This window comes from Clupea harengus, chromosome 3 (assembly GCF_900700415.2).
Source record: "Clupea harengus chromosome 3, Ch_v2.0.2, whole genome shotgun sequence".
Taxonomy (NCBI): domain Eukaryota; kingdom Metazoa; phylum Chordata; class Actinopteri; order Clupeiformes; family Clupeidae; genus Clupea; species Clupea harengus.
The window spans coordinates 22,434,717-22,452,308 of NC_045154.1; the positions used below are offsets into that span (position 1 = coordinate 22,434,717).

The window sequence follows — 17,592 nt, forward strand, 5'->3', positions numbered from 1 at the left end:
TCAGCCGGGCCTCCCAGAGGAGTGCCATTGTTCATCTTCCCAAAGTTGCCTCTTGCACCTCACAGCACCAGAGGGATCCGTGCTGCTGGGGGGGGGGGGGTCAAAATGATGGATTGACTCTGCCTTGATGGACTGTCTTCACCGTGATGAACGTCTGGATGATAAGTGACATCAGTGAGGTTTAATTGATGATATCGTCATTTGAAACAAGCCAATCGATACAACGGGGGCAAACAAAGGGGATCCCGTATTGACCAGACCAGGATGGCCTGGTAGTAAGCAAGTTTAAGCTGTAGCCATGGAGGCTCGTAGCCCTCACCCCACCCCACCTCACCACACCACACTATCACTTCGCAAATTTGCTCAGCATTGATATTGAGTCCTGGCTGTGACCCATCATCCGTCAGCCACCGCCTGTGGGGACAGGCCTGTGGAGTCAATTATAAGCGGGGCCCTTCCACGTGTGGGGGAGATGTCCATTATGGCACGGCACGTGGAGGGAGGGATGTCAACTGTTATTAATACAACTGATGGGAGGAGGGGGGGCGGTGGGGGGGTTAGGGAGAGGGCTGAGGGAGTCACCATTGGAGTCGTACCTCGTACTCAAAGTCATCCGTCCTCTCGACGTCCACCGCCATGTTGGAGAGGTACTCCGAGCCGTCGTAGAACTCCTGCTCCATGGTGTGGAGCGACTGGCAACTGTGAAGAGACACAGAGACGGGGGAGAAAGGGAGTAAGAGAGAGGACTGATGATAAAAGATAGTGATGGACAGTTATGATTTAGAGGACCGTCCCTCTTCATCCCATTTACTATTTGTTGTGAGCACACATACATGCCACACACACACACACACACACACACACACAAGCACACACAAAACACAAAGCACAGACACACACACACACACGGACAAACGCACGGTTAGAAAAGAAAGATTCCTTTGTTTCTAACTGAGGAGGTGGAAAGCGCAAGAATAAAGGATCTGTCATCTGCTTTCAGCGATGATGTCATGAGGGTGATCAAACCATGTCTGATTAATCGCTGAACCTCCATGCTGAATATTTTTTCTCATCTTCTGAAGACCACACAGGCATTGTTCTCACCCACCAATGAATCCTGCCTTTGCCAGAGAAATGTAACGTATTGTTTATGAATCTCGAGCAGAAGAAAGAATAATCCCTGATGTGCATTATACTGACATTGTGGCATATAAAGGCAGATTTTTTTTTTCACCCCACAAAAACAGGGATGTCTATCAGTGAAAGAATGCACTCTGCCGAAAACAACATATGGGTTTATATGACTTGAAAAATAACCCAGTCTACCAATAAAGCAGGTCGTGTAAATGTCAAAATGGTTTATTTTTTGGGACTACAATATGGCATATTATGCTTTCTGCGGGACACGTGTGTCTAAATAGAACACAATTACATAGTTTTATGATCTGTGCTCTGACGAGGGGAACGACTGACATTTGTTGCGACTATAAAACGGGGCCTGTCTTGGCTGTGGCACCTGAACACAGATGAAGACACAAAAATGTGTGGGTTTTACGAGACACATTGATTACATTTGTTTCTGGCCTCGGGCTATGAGTAAATTTACAAAGAATGGAGCACCATGTTGGTCGTTTTTATTAGTCCATTCGATTTGAATCACCCCGTAAACCCTCTGTTAAGCCAAATGGCTATGCCAAACAGTAACAATTAAGACTTGCCTGGGATGGGTATGGAGATTGAAAATAGAACAGTTAGACAGAAGCTCCAATAAGCTGCTTAGCCTGGGGCCTCGAGGAATGCTAGTGAGAAGTTCAATTTAATTTTGTTTGATCTGAAAGTATTATTTAAGGTGTTTAAGAATATACTACACAATCGGGTCAAAGAAATTACTGGCAACCAAACAGAGACATGAACCACCAGTGGATATTCCATTAAAAAAATGTGACACCTGGACAAGTGACACATTTTAAACAATTAATTATTTGTGGGTCACAGTATGGTTTTAATTACCCACTTACAATACACCCGTTCCTTGAGATAGTCTCAATTAACTTCGCAGCTTCAGCTAAGAAATTCTCTGCATATCTAATGTAGCCATGCTGACATCCCCTGGGCTGAAACCCACTTATTTCACATGCTAAACTTTATCTTGTTCACAGTTTTCCTCTCCTTTGAGATGGATCTGAGAAAACGCATAAGTGATCCTAAAAAAGAAAAGAAAAGAAAAGAAAAAGACGAGAAGGGGGGAAAAACAAAGGAGGGCTTCAGCTTTCTTTGTTGTTTTCCAAGAATCCCCAGGATGATGCTTGAAGCCTTATTTTAAATTACGAGTGCCTATTTCAAGAGTCTCAGACATTGTGCATGATTTTCATGGACAGGGGAATTGCATACGGTGTTCATTTCAGGATTGGGGAATTGGGGAACACCCATTCTGTTCTCAGGTCTGAGTTCACATTGCAGTGTGCAGTGTTTTCATATTTTAATGTAAGTTGTGAATGCTCCATATAGCATCTAGGTGGATGTTAGAAGTTATCACCAAATGGTGGAATTAAATTGTTTGACAAAGACGAGGATTGTGTGCACTGTACCTGTCTGAGAGCAGAAATGGGCAGATATCAGGCACAGGTGGTGTTGACGGGCGTAGCTTAGCCAAAGCCATGATGTGCTCAAACGTGATCTCCGTCTGCGTGCACACATCCACCACCTGGACCTCCTGAGTGGGCCCATGGCCCCGTGCCACGGGGTTTCGCCGGAGGACTTGCACCACGATGGGGTCCTTGGCACTGCGAAAGGCCTCCACAGCCTCCTCATGGCTGGCCCTGGAGAGGTCCTTCCCATTCACCTGTGAGGGAGAGGGAGAATTTAGGGCACTCATGGATGATTTGGGGTCTAATGACCTGCATTTTAAAATAACTCGAGTGTCCATACTGCACCATAGACGGGCTTAAAAGGCAGACATTTGCTAATGCTGTTTGTTTATTCATACAAGCATTATAACAATACACAATACACCTTTTCATTATATAGAGATATGTGTCTTTAATCGTGTTTTGAAGCTTGTATGAGTAAGTGACATATGTATTTGTGCTTATAGTAACCCCTTCATACATTGCACAAATGCACAAATAATATATCATGAGTTTATTAAGAGAAAAAAAATTATTTTCAACCTTCATAAACAGAAAACTTATTTTAAACAGAAACATTATTATGAATTCATGTTCAAGTTACTGGGGGGTAAAAGAGCCTCTTTGACATGGTCAGTTTAATTCAAGGGTGAATGCCAGACGTGATAACCTCGACCGAATGTGTAGTAAGCCTCAGAGGCTACATCTAACTCAGTTAGTTGCTAACTGACAATTAGGTACCTGAAATGAGCATAACAGATCAGCAGAGAGGTGCCTGTTAGCACTGCATACAAGGCAATTCTGCCCCACCACAAGAAAAGAGTGTCCCAATGGACGAAAATATTAAAAAAATGACACCTTGTTCATGAAATAGTGACCCGATTCAGATGGCTGTCAATGATTCACGCAGGAGGAGAGCAGTTCCCAGCAGTTCTGAAAGGGCACTGAATATCTATACACTGAGCACAAGCTGTCGTAAGCCCCGTCCCCTGGGTCCGGTTTGACTTTATAGAGGTTCATTACGAAGAGTGGGGTTCACATGGCTCTGCCCCCACAGGGGAATACCCCCGGCATGTGATGACTTCCTCTGACACTTCCACGTCGGATCTCTCTCTCAAAGGGCTGATTTTTGCTTTCATTAGTGGTACTGGCAAATTCATCCTTGCGATGCGCTATTGCGCTCAAATGCACTGTGTGCACCACGCACAGCTTGTTATGTCTTCGTTACTTAATCGTGACATCCGATACAGCATATTTGGCACATTATAGGGGCTGGGAGAAAATGTAGCCCGATAATGCGTGAAATACTTAATGGGACATATTGAAGGATAAGAATCGAATGATGTGCTGCGAAATAGTAAGTGCTAAGGCCGAATCTGCATCATCATCATCTTTGATGGTCAGTTGGACAGAGCGCAACATTCTATTTGCTGACGAAATTTAATTTCTTTCCGCTGCACCTGGCATGTCAATGGAGAAATGCTCTGGTTCATTTAGCACAGTAATTGGACAGCCCGAAAGAACAATAGGCATGAAATACTCCAATGAATGGGCGTTGGTGTACTACTGCAATACGAAGATAATCATCTAGTTTCTAAATCTTGTCAAGCTTGCACAATTTTCTGACAGAGCTTTTTAATATACGGCTTCACCTGTGCCAGGAGAAGGAGTTGGTGGGGTTAGGAGCAGCTGGGGAAGAAGCCATTATTTCATTACCATAGAGTTTTAATGGCCCATGCTCTATTCTCATCTTCCAACCACTGTTGGTGGCACAGGCCTGAGATATGAGGAAAGCCTCTTTTGCTACCTTATCTCTTGGTCCAGCATGACGGTGGCTTTATACTTTCAAATGTTTCATATTGCTAGGACTTGAAATGACTGTCCTTGACATACCGCCATACACATCTGAAGATTGCACGGCATCTTCTTTTAGAAAGAGAGGGTTTCCCCTTTACATAATCCTCTGTCACTCTGAAACTCATCTGGCTTGGTAGTCGTGTCAAGACCATGATTCCCCAAGACAGCAGAAGAAATGTGAAGAGGCTTGCCGTTTGCCCGTGGATGCCCAGGGCAGACATGATTGAGTTGGAGAGATACTTTGAAAATACGACGTAGCTTCTTTTTTGTGCACAATGCCGCCGATAAATAAAACCTCCGCAGAACGGCGTCCTGGGACGCCTCTACACCGAAGTGACCTTTTGTGAAAGGCGGGGGTAACATTAATCACCTGAGAGATAAAGTAGGTCCGGCGCTGAGGCTTCGCATCAAAGCAGCGCCGAGCCAAAACTGAGGGCGGTGCCGTCCCCGAGGCCCCGGCATTGCACAAACACCTGCCACCAGCCAGCATTGAAATGTATCGCAACAATTCGTGCTAGTGCCTCACTGGGGTATAAATACTGTAATTAGCTTCCACAATCATTTTGAAGCAAAGAATCGCTCCACTTCTCTTAGCCCCCGCCTGGAGAACTGAGATTGCAGACAAAAGGAGTGGGGCAAGACAAATGGGACATCCTATTGCCTATGACAGCCCGGCAAACAAAAAAAGATCAAATTTCGACAATGGTCTTTGACTCTCTCTCTATCTCTCTTTCTCTCTCTCTCTCTTTCTCTCTCTTTCCCTCTCTCTCTCTCTCTCTGGTCTTGCTGCTGCTTCTCTGCTCTTATTGTCCAATGGACACACAAGATGAAAAGGAATGAAGTACTTGAAGAAGAAAGAGGATATTTGTCCTATTGTTTTAGACTAGTACCAGATGGGCCAATTAATCCCCATTGAGAGTGTGAATATTAACCAGCCATGCTGTCTTCCATTCTGCAGTGACTGTACTGAATGCCTCCCTATTTGCATCCTGTTACCTGCTGCAGATTCTGGTCTAATGACATCTTTCTGCTGGGTTGATGAATACACGCATTAGCATCAAAGAGTTGTGATTGGAGTGGGATGTGAAAAAAGCCAGCTGAAGCTAATGTAATATTTGTCTTAGGATTTAGCAGATAATAGCAGTCACATGTAGCAGTCACACATTCAGATCTCACACATTCAGTACTGAGATGTTTGGAAGTGAAGTACAAACCGAGCTAACCCATTTGTATGACATGGGATATGAACTAATTTGCACTTATGCAGGAGAACATTTCCTACAAAGCACTGTGAATAAATGGCACATACCCAAGTTAACGTCCAGACCATTACAAGTCACTTGTGTTCTAAGGAGAATGATGGTCAACCCCAAAACACACACACACACAGTAATAAATAAACAGCTGACAAGACAGATTGCAGGAAAAAAAGGGTATAGAGTAAAAATAGCATCATGAGCCCAACTTGTGCTCACGGGGTGGGCTATATATTTAGTTGTTCTATCGAGGAAATGTCAGCTCAGTGTTATAGATGGCAAAAAGAACATCTGAAGGAGGTACATCTGCTTGTGTTTGTACATCAATAGACAGCAGCTGTGCTCGGGAGAGAGCATTGTTTTGAAACCAAGTCCCCTGAGAAGACAGAACAAAAGCCATCCTCTGTATTTCCAGTGCTCAAGACGGAGATGTCAGATAGTAAAATGTCACTGTGCCTGGTTTGCACAGGCATTGCAGCATGAAATTCATGATACATTGTTGATTGTTATATACAAATAATGGCACTTGATGCCAATATGAGAAGAATTCCCATAAAAGTCAATGATACACTGTCAGTAGTGGAATGAAATATACCTGACCAGAGTGAAAGACTGAAAGACAGGTCACTAATTGAAACGTGTCAGGGAACCACACGGAAACATGTGACCCCATCGGCCTCAAGTGCAGGTTCCCATTGATCTGAGAAGCCAGCCAATTCCTACACGGAAGAGAACGTGGGCAATGTGCACTGAAGTGGCTGGCGGAGAAAGTCCAGTAATCCAGCAGAGGATTTCTGCCCCAGCATGAGGGAAGGAGGTGACTTTATTCGCAGCGCTCTGATCCTCCCCTCAGGCTCCCTTCTCCAGCAGGCAGCCAAGCATTACCTCTCAGCTGGTGTGGGATTGAGTACACACACACACACACACACACACACACACACACACACACACACTCTCTCACACACACACACACACACACACACACACACATACACACACACACAATGATGCACATGCACATGATTAATGCGCCACAGTAAATGCTGATGGCTGCTATGTAAAAAGAATAAAACTCGTGGCAAAAAGACGGCAACACGTCATTAACATCAAATTAAGTGCTCGTGTGGTTTTACATACAGTGCGCATTTTTATTATAATTTTTTTTTATGACTGCAGCAATGTGCGTCAAAATGCCTTTTCTGATCATTTAGGGGATGGTCTACATCTGGATGTCATCCTCTAGTATGTCATAAAGCTTAAAGTTTATACCACAATATTGTTTCTGTGGAATGATTCTTCAGGTCGTATCTCATGACGGATTTAGTGGAATGATGATGATGATGATGGAATCTGAAGTTCAACCCCACTTACCACCTGCCGGCAGCAACGGGACAAACGCGTCATCCAGTGAGCAATAAGGCAAATGGGGTAGAAATGTAAACAAAAAAGGCAAAAACCATGTACTCCACCGGTTTGACCTCAACTCAAACACGAGCCTCCCGCGGTGTGACTGACAGGCGCTGGGGATGTTCAGCACTCATGGACAGACGTCAGCATGTAGGTCAGGAGACCTCCTAAGCAAGCAGCTCAGGGCTGCTGATTGCAGTCCCCCACTGCGCTACTCCAGCCGAGCAGCGGACGAGCAAGGTGGACTGGAGAGGAGGAGAAGAGAGGAGGAGAAGAGAGGAGATGGATGGGATGGCAGAGGTGGACAGTAGGTCATTGCGCTCAGTCAGCAGACCCGCACAGTTCAAGCCCAGACTGCACAGCTGTGGCCCACAGATAGGGGAACTGCTGCTGATGCAGACCCGCAGAGTCAAGCCCAGACTGCACAGCTGTGGTCTACAGATAGGGGAACTGCTGCTGATGCATCTCTCCAACAGTGCACAGGGAGATAAAGAACTGACACACAAAATATGCTCGGACTCGGTCAAAGGTGAATCATGTGGTCTACCTGAGGTAACCTGCGCATCAGCACCTAAACTTAGTGGCTCTTTAGGTATGGGCAACATTGGTAATCATACAAGGGACTGTTGCTTTGGTGGGCACATATATTTGTAATGGGGGACACCCCCTCTTCATACAAATATGATTTATAGTAAGGGATGCTCAAAACTTGTGATTCACTTTGGAACTGAGTGGCGTCTGAACCACCAAAACCTATTTATTTTTCCCCACTGAAAAATAGGACAATGCAAATGGAGCACTAGTGGCAAAATCCCCCACTTCTCCCATAGTGGGGGCACAGGCCTTCAGCTGCCAGCCGTCACTCTCTCAGACCTTCTGCTGAAGTGGATGCACTTCATGCACAACAACGCAACTGTCAACTCCACCTCTGTGCGCACCGAATCAATTTGCATTTCCATAAATACAATTCCTCATCCCCCATCTCCCTCCTATCCCTAAAAAAAAAAAGGGTAATTCCTGGCGCTGAGGCAGAGAGATTGGGAACACACTCCTCGGTCTCACAAAGGCAGGGGTTTCTATTCACTGAGCTAAATGTCTCATTTCAATAATAAGTGTCAGGCTAAAATATGACCAGCGGCCCGGTACAGTAGAGGCGTTATGAGTGCATAAATCACCATGAAGACAGATGCTCCCCCCCCACAGTCTGGGCCGTTCCCAGCGTTCTCGGTCCTGCTCCAGTGACACCAAACTGCACTTAAAAAAAAGGGAGTGGGTCACCAGGGAAATATCACAATCCCCAACATCTCCACAAGCGCCAACTAACATCCTACCTTTAACCCACACAGTGGCACTGGAAGAAAAAAACACCGCCTCCCGGCCTCCAGCTATTTTTCACATTTGGAGAACCCACTCTGTTCTGCTTCGCTTCGTGACCTTCATGTTTGACAAACAGGAGCAATTTTCCCCACTCAGCTCAGCCCTTGACCATGTCCACTTTCCCGCTACCCGTGTCAGTCATAGTGTTTATGGCCTTCTTGCTCAGGTGACCTGTCAGACGCCACATATAATACACTTGCCACTCAAAGTGTGCAGTTTTGTCATAGCAACGCGTTCTCACAAAACGTTCAATGTTCTAGTGTAAACAAATGGAACAAACAACATAGGCGGCCACCAAACTCAATATGGTTGCATACATATAGCATAACTAGCTGATTAATATGGGCTTCAGAGTGTCACTGCTCCCTAGGGCTCTGTCCCATTTCAGAGCCTCGGTTTCTAGAGAACATGGGTTCATTACAGCAGGATGCTGAGCCACTTCTCTCCTCGCAAACTTCAAACCTATGAGGGTCTTAGAGGAAACATCCACCAATGGCCAATGGCACGGGGCCTTGGGGACAGGGACATTATGATGTAGTCAGGTGTGAGAGGATTTCAACAGCACTTTAAGACCCCTCTCAGCAAATGCTTACATGCAAGTTAGTGAGTGGAATAATTTTCTACCTCAAGGCACACAACACTCTTATGGGTTAAAATGAGCTTAAGATGTAAATGTAATGTCTGCACCTCAAACACATGGAATATTCATAAAGCAAAATTTTAATTTAAAAAAGGGGAAAAAAGGGATACTGAAATTACAATTCATAATAATGTAGATATAATGGTTCAGGTCATTTCAATTTCAATGGAAGTGTAGCTAAAATGGCAGATTCATCAAATTAATGGTTTGCTAAAAGTATAAAATTGCGAGCGGGAAGTTTGGTGGCCCATATGCTTACTTGTCTTAGTATTAGAAATTAATTTAATTAATTGTATTGTATTAGAAAGGCCCTCTTAAACCATTCTCATAGGAAAGTCAGAGTATGTTTAAAAAAGAGAAAGAAAAGGTTTGATGGAGACTAAAGATAATCCAAGAATAAGCCCAATCGCCCACCTGTGGAAAGCCGATATGGGTTGTAAAATGCTCTGTGTGATCAGATTTGAGATTTTACGCTGATGGTTCTTTTGAAAAAGTGGGCTTTGATTGGGTCGGTTAAAGATAATTAATGAGGCAGGGGTTGGGGGAGAATGTGAGCAGAAGCAGTTGTTTGTGAAACGCAGCGGATGTTTGCGTCTTAAGATCTCAATCTCTGATAAATCCGGGGTTTACTGAGACTGAAATTGGAGGCTGGGCCTAAATAAATTATCAAAGCTCCTTGAGAGAAATCACAAACCAACAACAAAGCTCTCTCTTCACACTCAGCCAATTATTAGAAATGTCTACCTCTAGAGCCTCTCATCATTTGATGAAAATATTTTGAGAGTGTCAATCGATTTCATATCAAATATTATCTGGCAAGGTTTACTTGATATCTGCTTGATGGTGTGGTATTCTTAACTGCACAATCAAATATTAGTTTTCAAAAACAATCACTTCTCTAACAAGCAAGCCAAAGAGTCAGTAGTTTGTGTACGTTGCTTCAACATCAAAAGCTGAACTTGGAAACAACTAAACTAAACCTAATGAACAGTTAGAAGGGATATCATACAGGTCACAGAATGTTTTAAAGTATTAAGGTTCATCTCCAGCTGCGGCTTTCATCACAAGAAAATAGCCACATTAAATTTACCCCGCCAAGTTCTTACATCCCATCCGCTGAAAATTACATCTGTTCCCCCACTGAGCTCATGCTGCTGTCTTCAGCCTGACTGCAGCCCCCTCACGAGTGAGTGAGGATTTAAAGGCGGAGATCGAGCCCCACACATTAATTTTCGCTTCCCTGACAACCCAGAGTGCACTGCTCCGAAAGCAATTAGCATGGGATAAGCACTATTTACATAATCGCAGACACACGTGCCTGCCCACAACAAAGACTTGGCGGGGCGGCTCACACACACCTGGCTGTCACGCGCACGGCTCTGCTCTCCCCTTCATTACGGCGGGGACCTCATCTGAGGGTGTCACAAAGCCTTCAGATGTAACAAGCACAGGGAGGGCACAGGGTCACGCAGGACCCCTGCTGCTGCCCATTGATCTGCCTGTTAGGTGGTAATTGGGAGCCCTGTGGGGTGTGGGAAGTCAAGAGGCTGGTGGATAGACAGACCCCCTGGCCCGAAGGAAGGCAACAGAGAGAGAGACAGAGAGATAACAGAGAGATAAAGGCAGAAAGACAGACAGACAGAAAGATAGTCAGACAGACAGACAGAGAGAGAGAAAGAAGAACTCTGTCAGACAGACAGACAGACTCAAATCCAGTTAACCCAGCATATCCAACTGCATTATATCTCAGAACCAACCAGCTAGGATAAAATAATCTGTGTAATAAGGTGTTTCAGAATAAAAAAAAATTACAAATGCACACCATACAAATCTATGATGGTCCAGGGGTCTTGATGACAGTGGACCATCCCTGACACCCATAACACACAGAACAATACACCAGACATTACAGATAGTGGCTGCTAAGGAACCTCCAATAACACATTCAAACTCTCTGCATTTGGCTAAAGCTCATTTTAAGACTTTAATTCAAGTCCTGAAAACGACCATTAGGAGGGGGGGTGTGAGGGATGGGGTGGCAGACTGAAGTGTCTGACAGCAAAATTACTCTCTTGTGATTAGGTGTCAAGTTACCAACCCACTGATGACTGGAGCCTTTTCTCGTGTCAAATGGCGAAATTAGAGGTTAGGGATATGAGAGTGTAGAAAGTGCGAGCCCAGATGATCTAAGCGAGTGTGAGCACACCCTTTCTCTCTTGCTCCATTCATGTGTTTCAAAAGTGACAAACCCCACAAATTCAGCTCCTCGGCTTGTCAATGCGCTTTGTCTGCGCTTGCCGTTTCCACCAGGTTTTGTTACGGATAAAGGCCAATAAAGGCTCTTACACTGGTTTAGGTTCATTATCTAAAGACAGGAAAATAATCTCCAGACAAAACAAACTTAACTTCATATACATCACATACAGTACACCTGCCATAAAAGTAATTTCCTGACTATGCATATGAATAGCTGGTGATAACGACGGAAAACAATCTTCAAGGTAAATACATTTCAGTACACCTTACTGCTCCACGCATAGGCACAGACGGGGCGTGGCAGGGTGGAGTAAGTAAGGTAACATCAGTGTCTTCTCTTCAGCACCATTTCCCTCGCACACTTTCAGAGTAAGCAAACAGACTCGGTCGACAGGAAATGAGATGGGGGACGAGACAGGGGGACGAGACGGGGACGAGACAACTCCCTGCTGTGCCTAACTGCTCATGATTACACAGCACAAACAAATAAAGCTATCCTACAATAAAACCCACCCCAGGCTGCTACTCTCCATTAGAAATGCAGGCAACCCTCCTGCATCTCTCCAGAGATAAGATCTCGTCTGACATTACTACCTCATAATACGCCAATACAGGATTGCATTCATAGCTTTGATAGGAGATGAAGCAAGCTGATAGTCAGCCCTGACAAAACATTTTAATAACTTGGTGGTGTTAGTGCAGGAATATGTTTTGAATGCAGATATGCGTTGAAGGTTTTGTGACCACTGAAGGAACAGACGTCTTAACAGGTAGAATAAATCCCATCGTGTGACGTCTGTCTCCAGCACTAAGTTAGCTGGGAGCGGTCTGATTGTTGACACATGTAAGGCAAACGTTGAGGAGCTCATAAAAGTGAGAAAGATAGACAGAAAGAGGAAGAGAAATGGAGGAACCAACCCAAATGTCTGCTGGGAAGCGAGAGGAGAAGTTTATTGACCTCAATACTGTGGTATATCAAGTGAGCAATAGCAAAGCCTTTGACCATTTCTAGGCTTTGAGCTATTTCTGCTGTCTTCACATAGTGCTAAGCGCTGGACAAACGTCTCCTCAAGCCTAAATCAAACAGCATGAAAGCGCACACTTCCACTGACATTTCTATGAAAGAGGCGAATAAATAGTTTGATCTAAAATAAACCTTTCATCTCTTTCACCGATGTATGAGAACCTTGCTTTGCGCTCTTAAGCAATGAGGTCTCATCGATAACTCTGAACGTAACCACAGCCAATTTTTACAGAGGAACAGGTACACTTTGCAGAGATCATACAGAGATTATTTAGACTTTAAAAGGAAACATCTATCAAACGAATACATACTGCACACCCAGTGGGGGTAACAAAGACTTGCCAACGTAGGTAATTACTTGCGGTCTGGGTATGTATTTGCGCTGCGCCAAATTCGCCCGAGTGCCGTCATTCACTGATGGATTTTATTTCACTTCCAGGCTGAAGACGCTCATCGGGTGCCCAGTTAATGAAATCAACAGCACAATGAATTACAGAAAGTAGATGACACTCTTTCCACGGAGTATGCCAATTTCAACATAATGAAATGCCTCTCAAACATGTCCACTACGCCTGACAGTTGATGAGAGAGCTTGTAGAGGAAACAAACGATTGCCTCCCTCTGCCCCGTCCCCCAAGGAAGTGGCTCAGCTCACCTTGCCAGGGCCATGCATACGCAAACAACCCCTAAAGGAATATTGATTGCTCCTGTCTTGTTCCTGGGATTAAACAGGCCAAACGTTGTGCACGTCTCTCCGCAAACAGTACATTAAGACTCGGAATTCAATTATTTAAGCCGCACGGCAGGTGTGCAGAAGGAGTCTACGGTCATGGCCGCTAGTCAGACGGGTGTATTGAATATCCATGCTCCTGCCCAGAACTGGATGGGTCTGATTGCGGCTGTGGGGTGGTGGGGGTAGCATGGGGGAGGGTGTGGCACTGTGGCACTGCCTCTTCGGCTGGCGGCATTCCCTGGCACTAATGGGCGTAATGACGGATTGTTCCACGCGAGAGTCCCCACTCATTTATTCTCATTCCGCAGAGAGCCTGCGAGACCGCAGCCACAATCAAGGCTCCCCTCCCCCTCTTTTAATTCCCGGTCAAATTTACCGCCTGATTGACTAATGGAAGCGGCCCGCAGCTCTCGCCCTTGCTTCTGCCAGGCTAGCTGAGGAGGCCTAACAGGATCATTATGGCCGCATCCGCCCATAATCAACAACTGAAAAATGACACTATTCCTCTGATAGCACCAAGCTGTTTCCATGAATATGTGCACAAATACATCCTGATTAGAGAGAGAGAGGCTGGAAGGTGACCCGAGGTTACAAATCATGATGCCAGAGGTGATCGTAAGATGGACAGGGAGATGGACCAGACTAGATGGACATCTGCTGTCATAGGGGTGCCCAGCAGCAGCGAGTTGGAGGTGGGGCAGTCTCAGTGGCACGGCTGGGGGGGTGGGGGGGGAACGGACAATATTGAGGTGAGGGGGGGGGCACAGGGAAGAGCCTGCTGTGCCACGGCTGTCTCCACCGTCACTCGCGAGTCCTCTGTGCCCCACTAGCAGGTGCTTAATTGGTGGTTGGCTCTTCCAAGCGTGAGGAAGGACTGCCACTGTTGCCCACAAGCCAGTCAGGGGGTCTCCAGGAGCGGGCAAGTGACACTCCCCGTCCCCGCACCCCCCGTCTTGCAGGCGCATTTTTCAGACTGACCGGGCGGCGTAGTGGGCTCCGTGGCACCGCTGCTCCTCTGGTGGGGGCTGGAGCTGGAGCTCACCCACGCCTGAACTCCTTTTGTTCTCGCCTCGTGGAAGGGGGAGAGTGATTAGATTCATTTAGACCGCAGCAGTGCCTGGCAAGCATGGGCACTCCATGTGGAGCCAATGTAACACCAGAACGGGACCAAATGGCTACCGTGATTGGAAAGCAGAGGGGGTGGCACGGGGGTAGGTGGAGGGGAGGGTTGGTTAGTTGGGCAGGAAGAGGATGGAGGACATCTGTGCCAAATCTACCCAGTGTTTCATAATTAGATGAGCGCAATTGGTCGGGAGCAAAAGCGTCTGCTCAGCTACGATTCTCCGATAACGATTCTGTGAGATGGAGAACCTGGGATGGGAGCCCGGTGGCAGAGATAATTAGAGCCCCGGCAAAAATACCCAGTGCAAAGAAAAGCTGTGTTTAAAGTATACTGTGAGAAGACAGCACAGACGGTTCCCATGCGGCATGCTGAAATTGGCACGGCTCTCCCGCTGCAGGCTGGATTAGGATCAGTGAAGGACTCTACGTACCTCCGCATCATCAGAGGACGGTACAGAGAGAACGCTGACAACAAATGCCACGGCGTGAATCCTATCTTTTTGTTGCTGCTTAAGGGGGGAAAAATATAAATGATTGCAATTTCATGCCCCAAAACACAGAGTCGACTTGTTATATAGCTGTGGCACTTCTTGCCAGTTGTCTACTCATTGCATTTTGTCCGTCTGACTGCTCATTTCGGGCCGCATCATGCCAAGCGTAAGCAGGACCAGTAGGATCACTGGTACCAGCATGTGGTCACAGGTCAAGTCTGTCCCTTTTCCGGTGGAGCCCGCTCCATCCAAGAGTCCTTTGGCGAGAGTTGCATCCGAACAAACGTCTGGTGCAGCACTTGTTAACCACCTCATGCAGAACAGCATGTAATGAGGGCGCCTAATAATTCAGATCCTGTCAGTCAGATAGAGATAAACCACACTCCAATGCCATTTTGACTGACCTACCACAACCATAACCCTTCGTGAATGGATGATGTATATTGCGTTTTAGTAATTTTGTCAGAGTGCTTTGAGGAACCTCTATCACAAGCATCAAACACAGAAGGGAGGAGTATGCTCTGGTCTATGCCGGGTGGATGACAACTGCATGAATTATAAATGCCATATCATAAATGACAAAGGAACCATATTCAAAGTTTTAAAACTGCCAGTCTGATTTAGGGTTGTAACATTTAGTGAAATGATGGCACATACTAAAATAACAGATATCTCTTGGGAGAGAAATGAACTCTCATTTCATATGTCTGCACAATTCCCAGGGCATCTTGGGTACTTCTTTCAGTGCATTCTGGGGGCAGGAATAAACACCTTGCCTGGGGGTGTGGCTAGGCAAACATACACTCACACACAGGCATGCACACACACACACACACACACACACACACACACATGAGAAATCTAATGTTGTGAAGCACTGGTCTGTATACTGTAAGACAGATTCATCTTGTGTTTGTGGGGGAATGCCAGACCTTATGAACGTCTGCCCCAGAGAAAAATAAGATGCAGACCAAGCCTCTGTCTGACATAAAAACCCATCCCTTAGGCATCTCTCTCTCTCTCTTTCCCCACTCCGTTCTCCCTCTGCTCTGCTATCTCTTTCTCTCTCACTCCCTTTCTTCCCGCTGTCTTTCTCCCCAATTTCTAAAAGAGACCCTGCTATCGATTAGTGTGCACTGTTTCTCTGGCAGTCTCGCAGCTGCCTACGAGGAAAGTACTGCTTCCAAAACTCAGCGCCTGGAACCCCTCAGGTGAAATTGCTCTCTTATCTCACATCGTCACAGACTTGAGTGGAAGAGATTCCAGACAAAAGAGACATTCTCCCGTTTCCTGCTTCATTTATATATTTATATCAAATTTACACCATGCCTTAGAGATAACTGTTTCAGACATTCCTCTGAGATTTGACACAACCAAAAAAATCACACCGACTTAAAAGTGTTAATGAGTGTCAGGGGGATGTTTTTTTTTTTTTAACACCGCAAGATAGGCAAAGCGCTTCACTGCTCATCCCAGAGTGTCCCATTGGTAACTTGTCATCAGACAGGCATTGAGTGTTTTGAGTGAGTACCGCGAAGGGGGTTGTTTAACGTGTACATTACCAACGCTAGACACATCTGTCCCCCCCACCCTCCCTTGTGTGACTGGCAGCCGCGGGCATCGGAGAGGAACGGACGTGAGCGACAACGACACAGCGGGCGTTTACTGATGAGCTTCAAGAGGCCTAGCTGACACTAACGGCCTTCCTGGTTGATATTTCCTCTCCACCGGTCCTCCACCAATCCTGCTCACGAGGAGGGATGGGGATGGGATGGAACAAGTCAGAGCGGCCAGATTAAGCCGCCACACCGTGGCGCCGGCCACAATCAACTTGGTCAGCATCTGTCGTGCCAGTCTATCAGGGTTTAAGTCCAGATGCGAAGGATCACCCACTTTTGATTGGGTTAGATGCTCAATATGAGTGGCATTTAGTTTACCATCTTTTATGAGTGAGCACATCGTGAGCTGTTGTGGTAAATCAAAATGCATAAAACAGTCAAGTGGCTTCGGAACAAGGGTTCAGTGATTAACCCAGGACACGGGGATCCTTGGCGAGAGAATCCCTTTGAGTCTGATTACGTGCCACAGTTTCAATTAAGAATCAAATTTTTGGGATCATTTTGAGAATTACTGGCTTTGTCAAGTAGATGGTTCCAGTAATAAGTCCTTTGACCTATTTGCTATGATAGTGCTCACTGTAAGATGTTCACAAGCTCATGATCTGCTCGTCTCGTTTCTCTTCCCTGAATCTTATATCTGTCTTCAATATTATATAGTAAGATTAAAATGCTCCAAATGAACATTTTCTGAAAAACATTATTTATCAAAACAAATTGCATTCGTAAATGTGCCCTTGGGTAAAACCCGTCTTTAAAATGAATAATTGACATTCCTGTTCTACAGCACATTGGACATAAAATTACAACACATTATTCATGTTCCAAGTTTCATTAAAACTTTGTAATTAAATAAGCTCAACCGCAACACTTTCCAAATAATACGGCCCGCTGTGAATAGATTTTGCCATTGGATTTAATTGCCTCGGCACAAAAGAGCCGGGTTCGACCTGTGTTCCCCCTCAATGGAGGAGGAATTGATTTCAACGGACAATGGCCCGCTGATCTTTAAGGCTTTAGGAGCTTGGCTCATTGAGAGAAAAAGAGCACCCACCTCATTACACCCGGCTATGGAAGTGTGTCAGTGTGTCAGCGTGACAAAAGCAGCGGGATTCACACTCATCAGCACTCAAAAAAAAAAAAACCTCTCTGCACTCAGGAGAAGCCCACAGACCACTGACCACAG

At 45.7% G+C, this 17,592-nt stretch overlaps 1 protein-coding gene across 3 annotated transcripts in view; it reads right to left on the reverse strand.

Moving 5' to 3' along the window:
- LOC105913405 (PDZ domain-containing RING finger protein 4-like) overlaps positions 1 to 17,592 on the reverse strand; it is a 98,878-nt gene that overhangs the window by 14,976 nt on the left and 66,310 nt on the right. For all 3 annotated transcript variants that reach the window (XM_031564973.1, XM_031564974.1, XM_031564975.2), the window contains 2 exons: positions 2,589 to 2,842; positions 597 to 699 (listed from right to left, as the gene is read on the reverse strand). In XM_031564973.1, the coding sequence (XP_031420833.1) occupies positions 597 to 699; positions 2,589 to 2,842 (357 nt within the window). The remainder of the gene's footprint in view (positions 1 to 596; positions 700 to 2,588; positions 2,843 to 17,592) is intronic.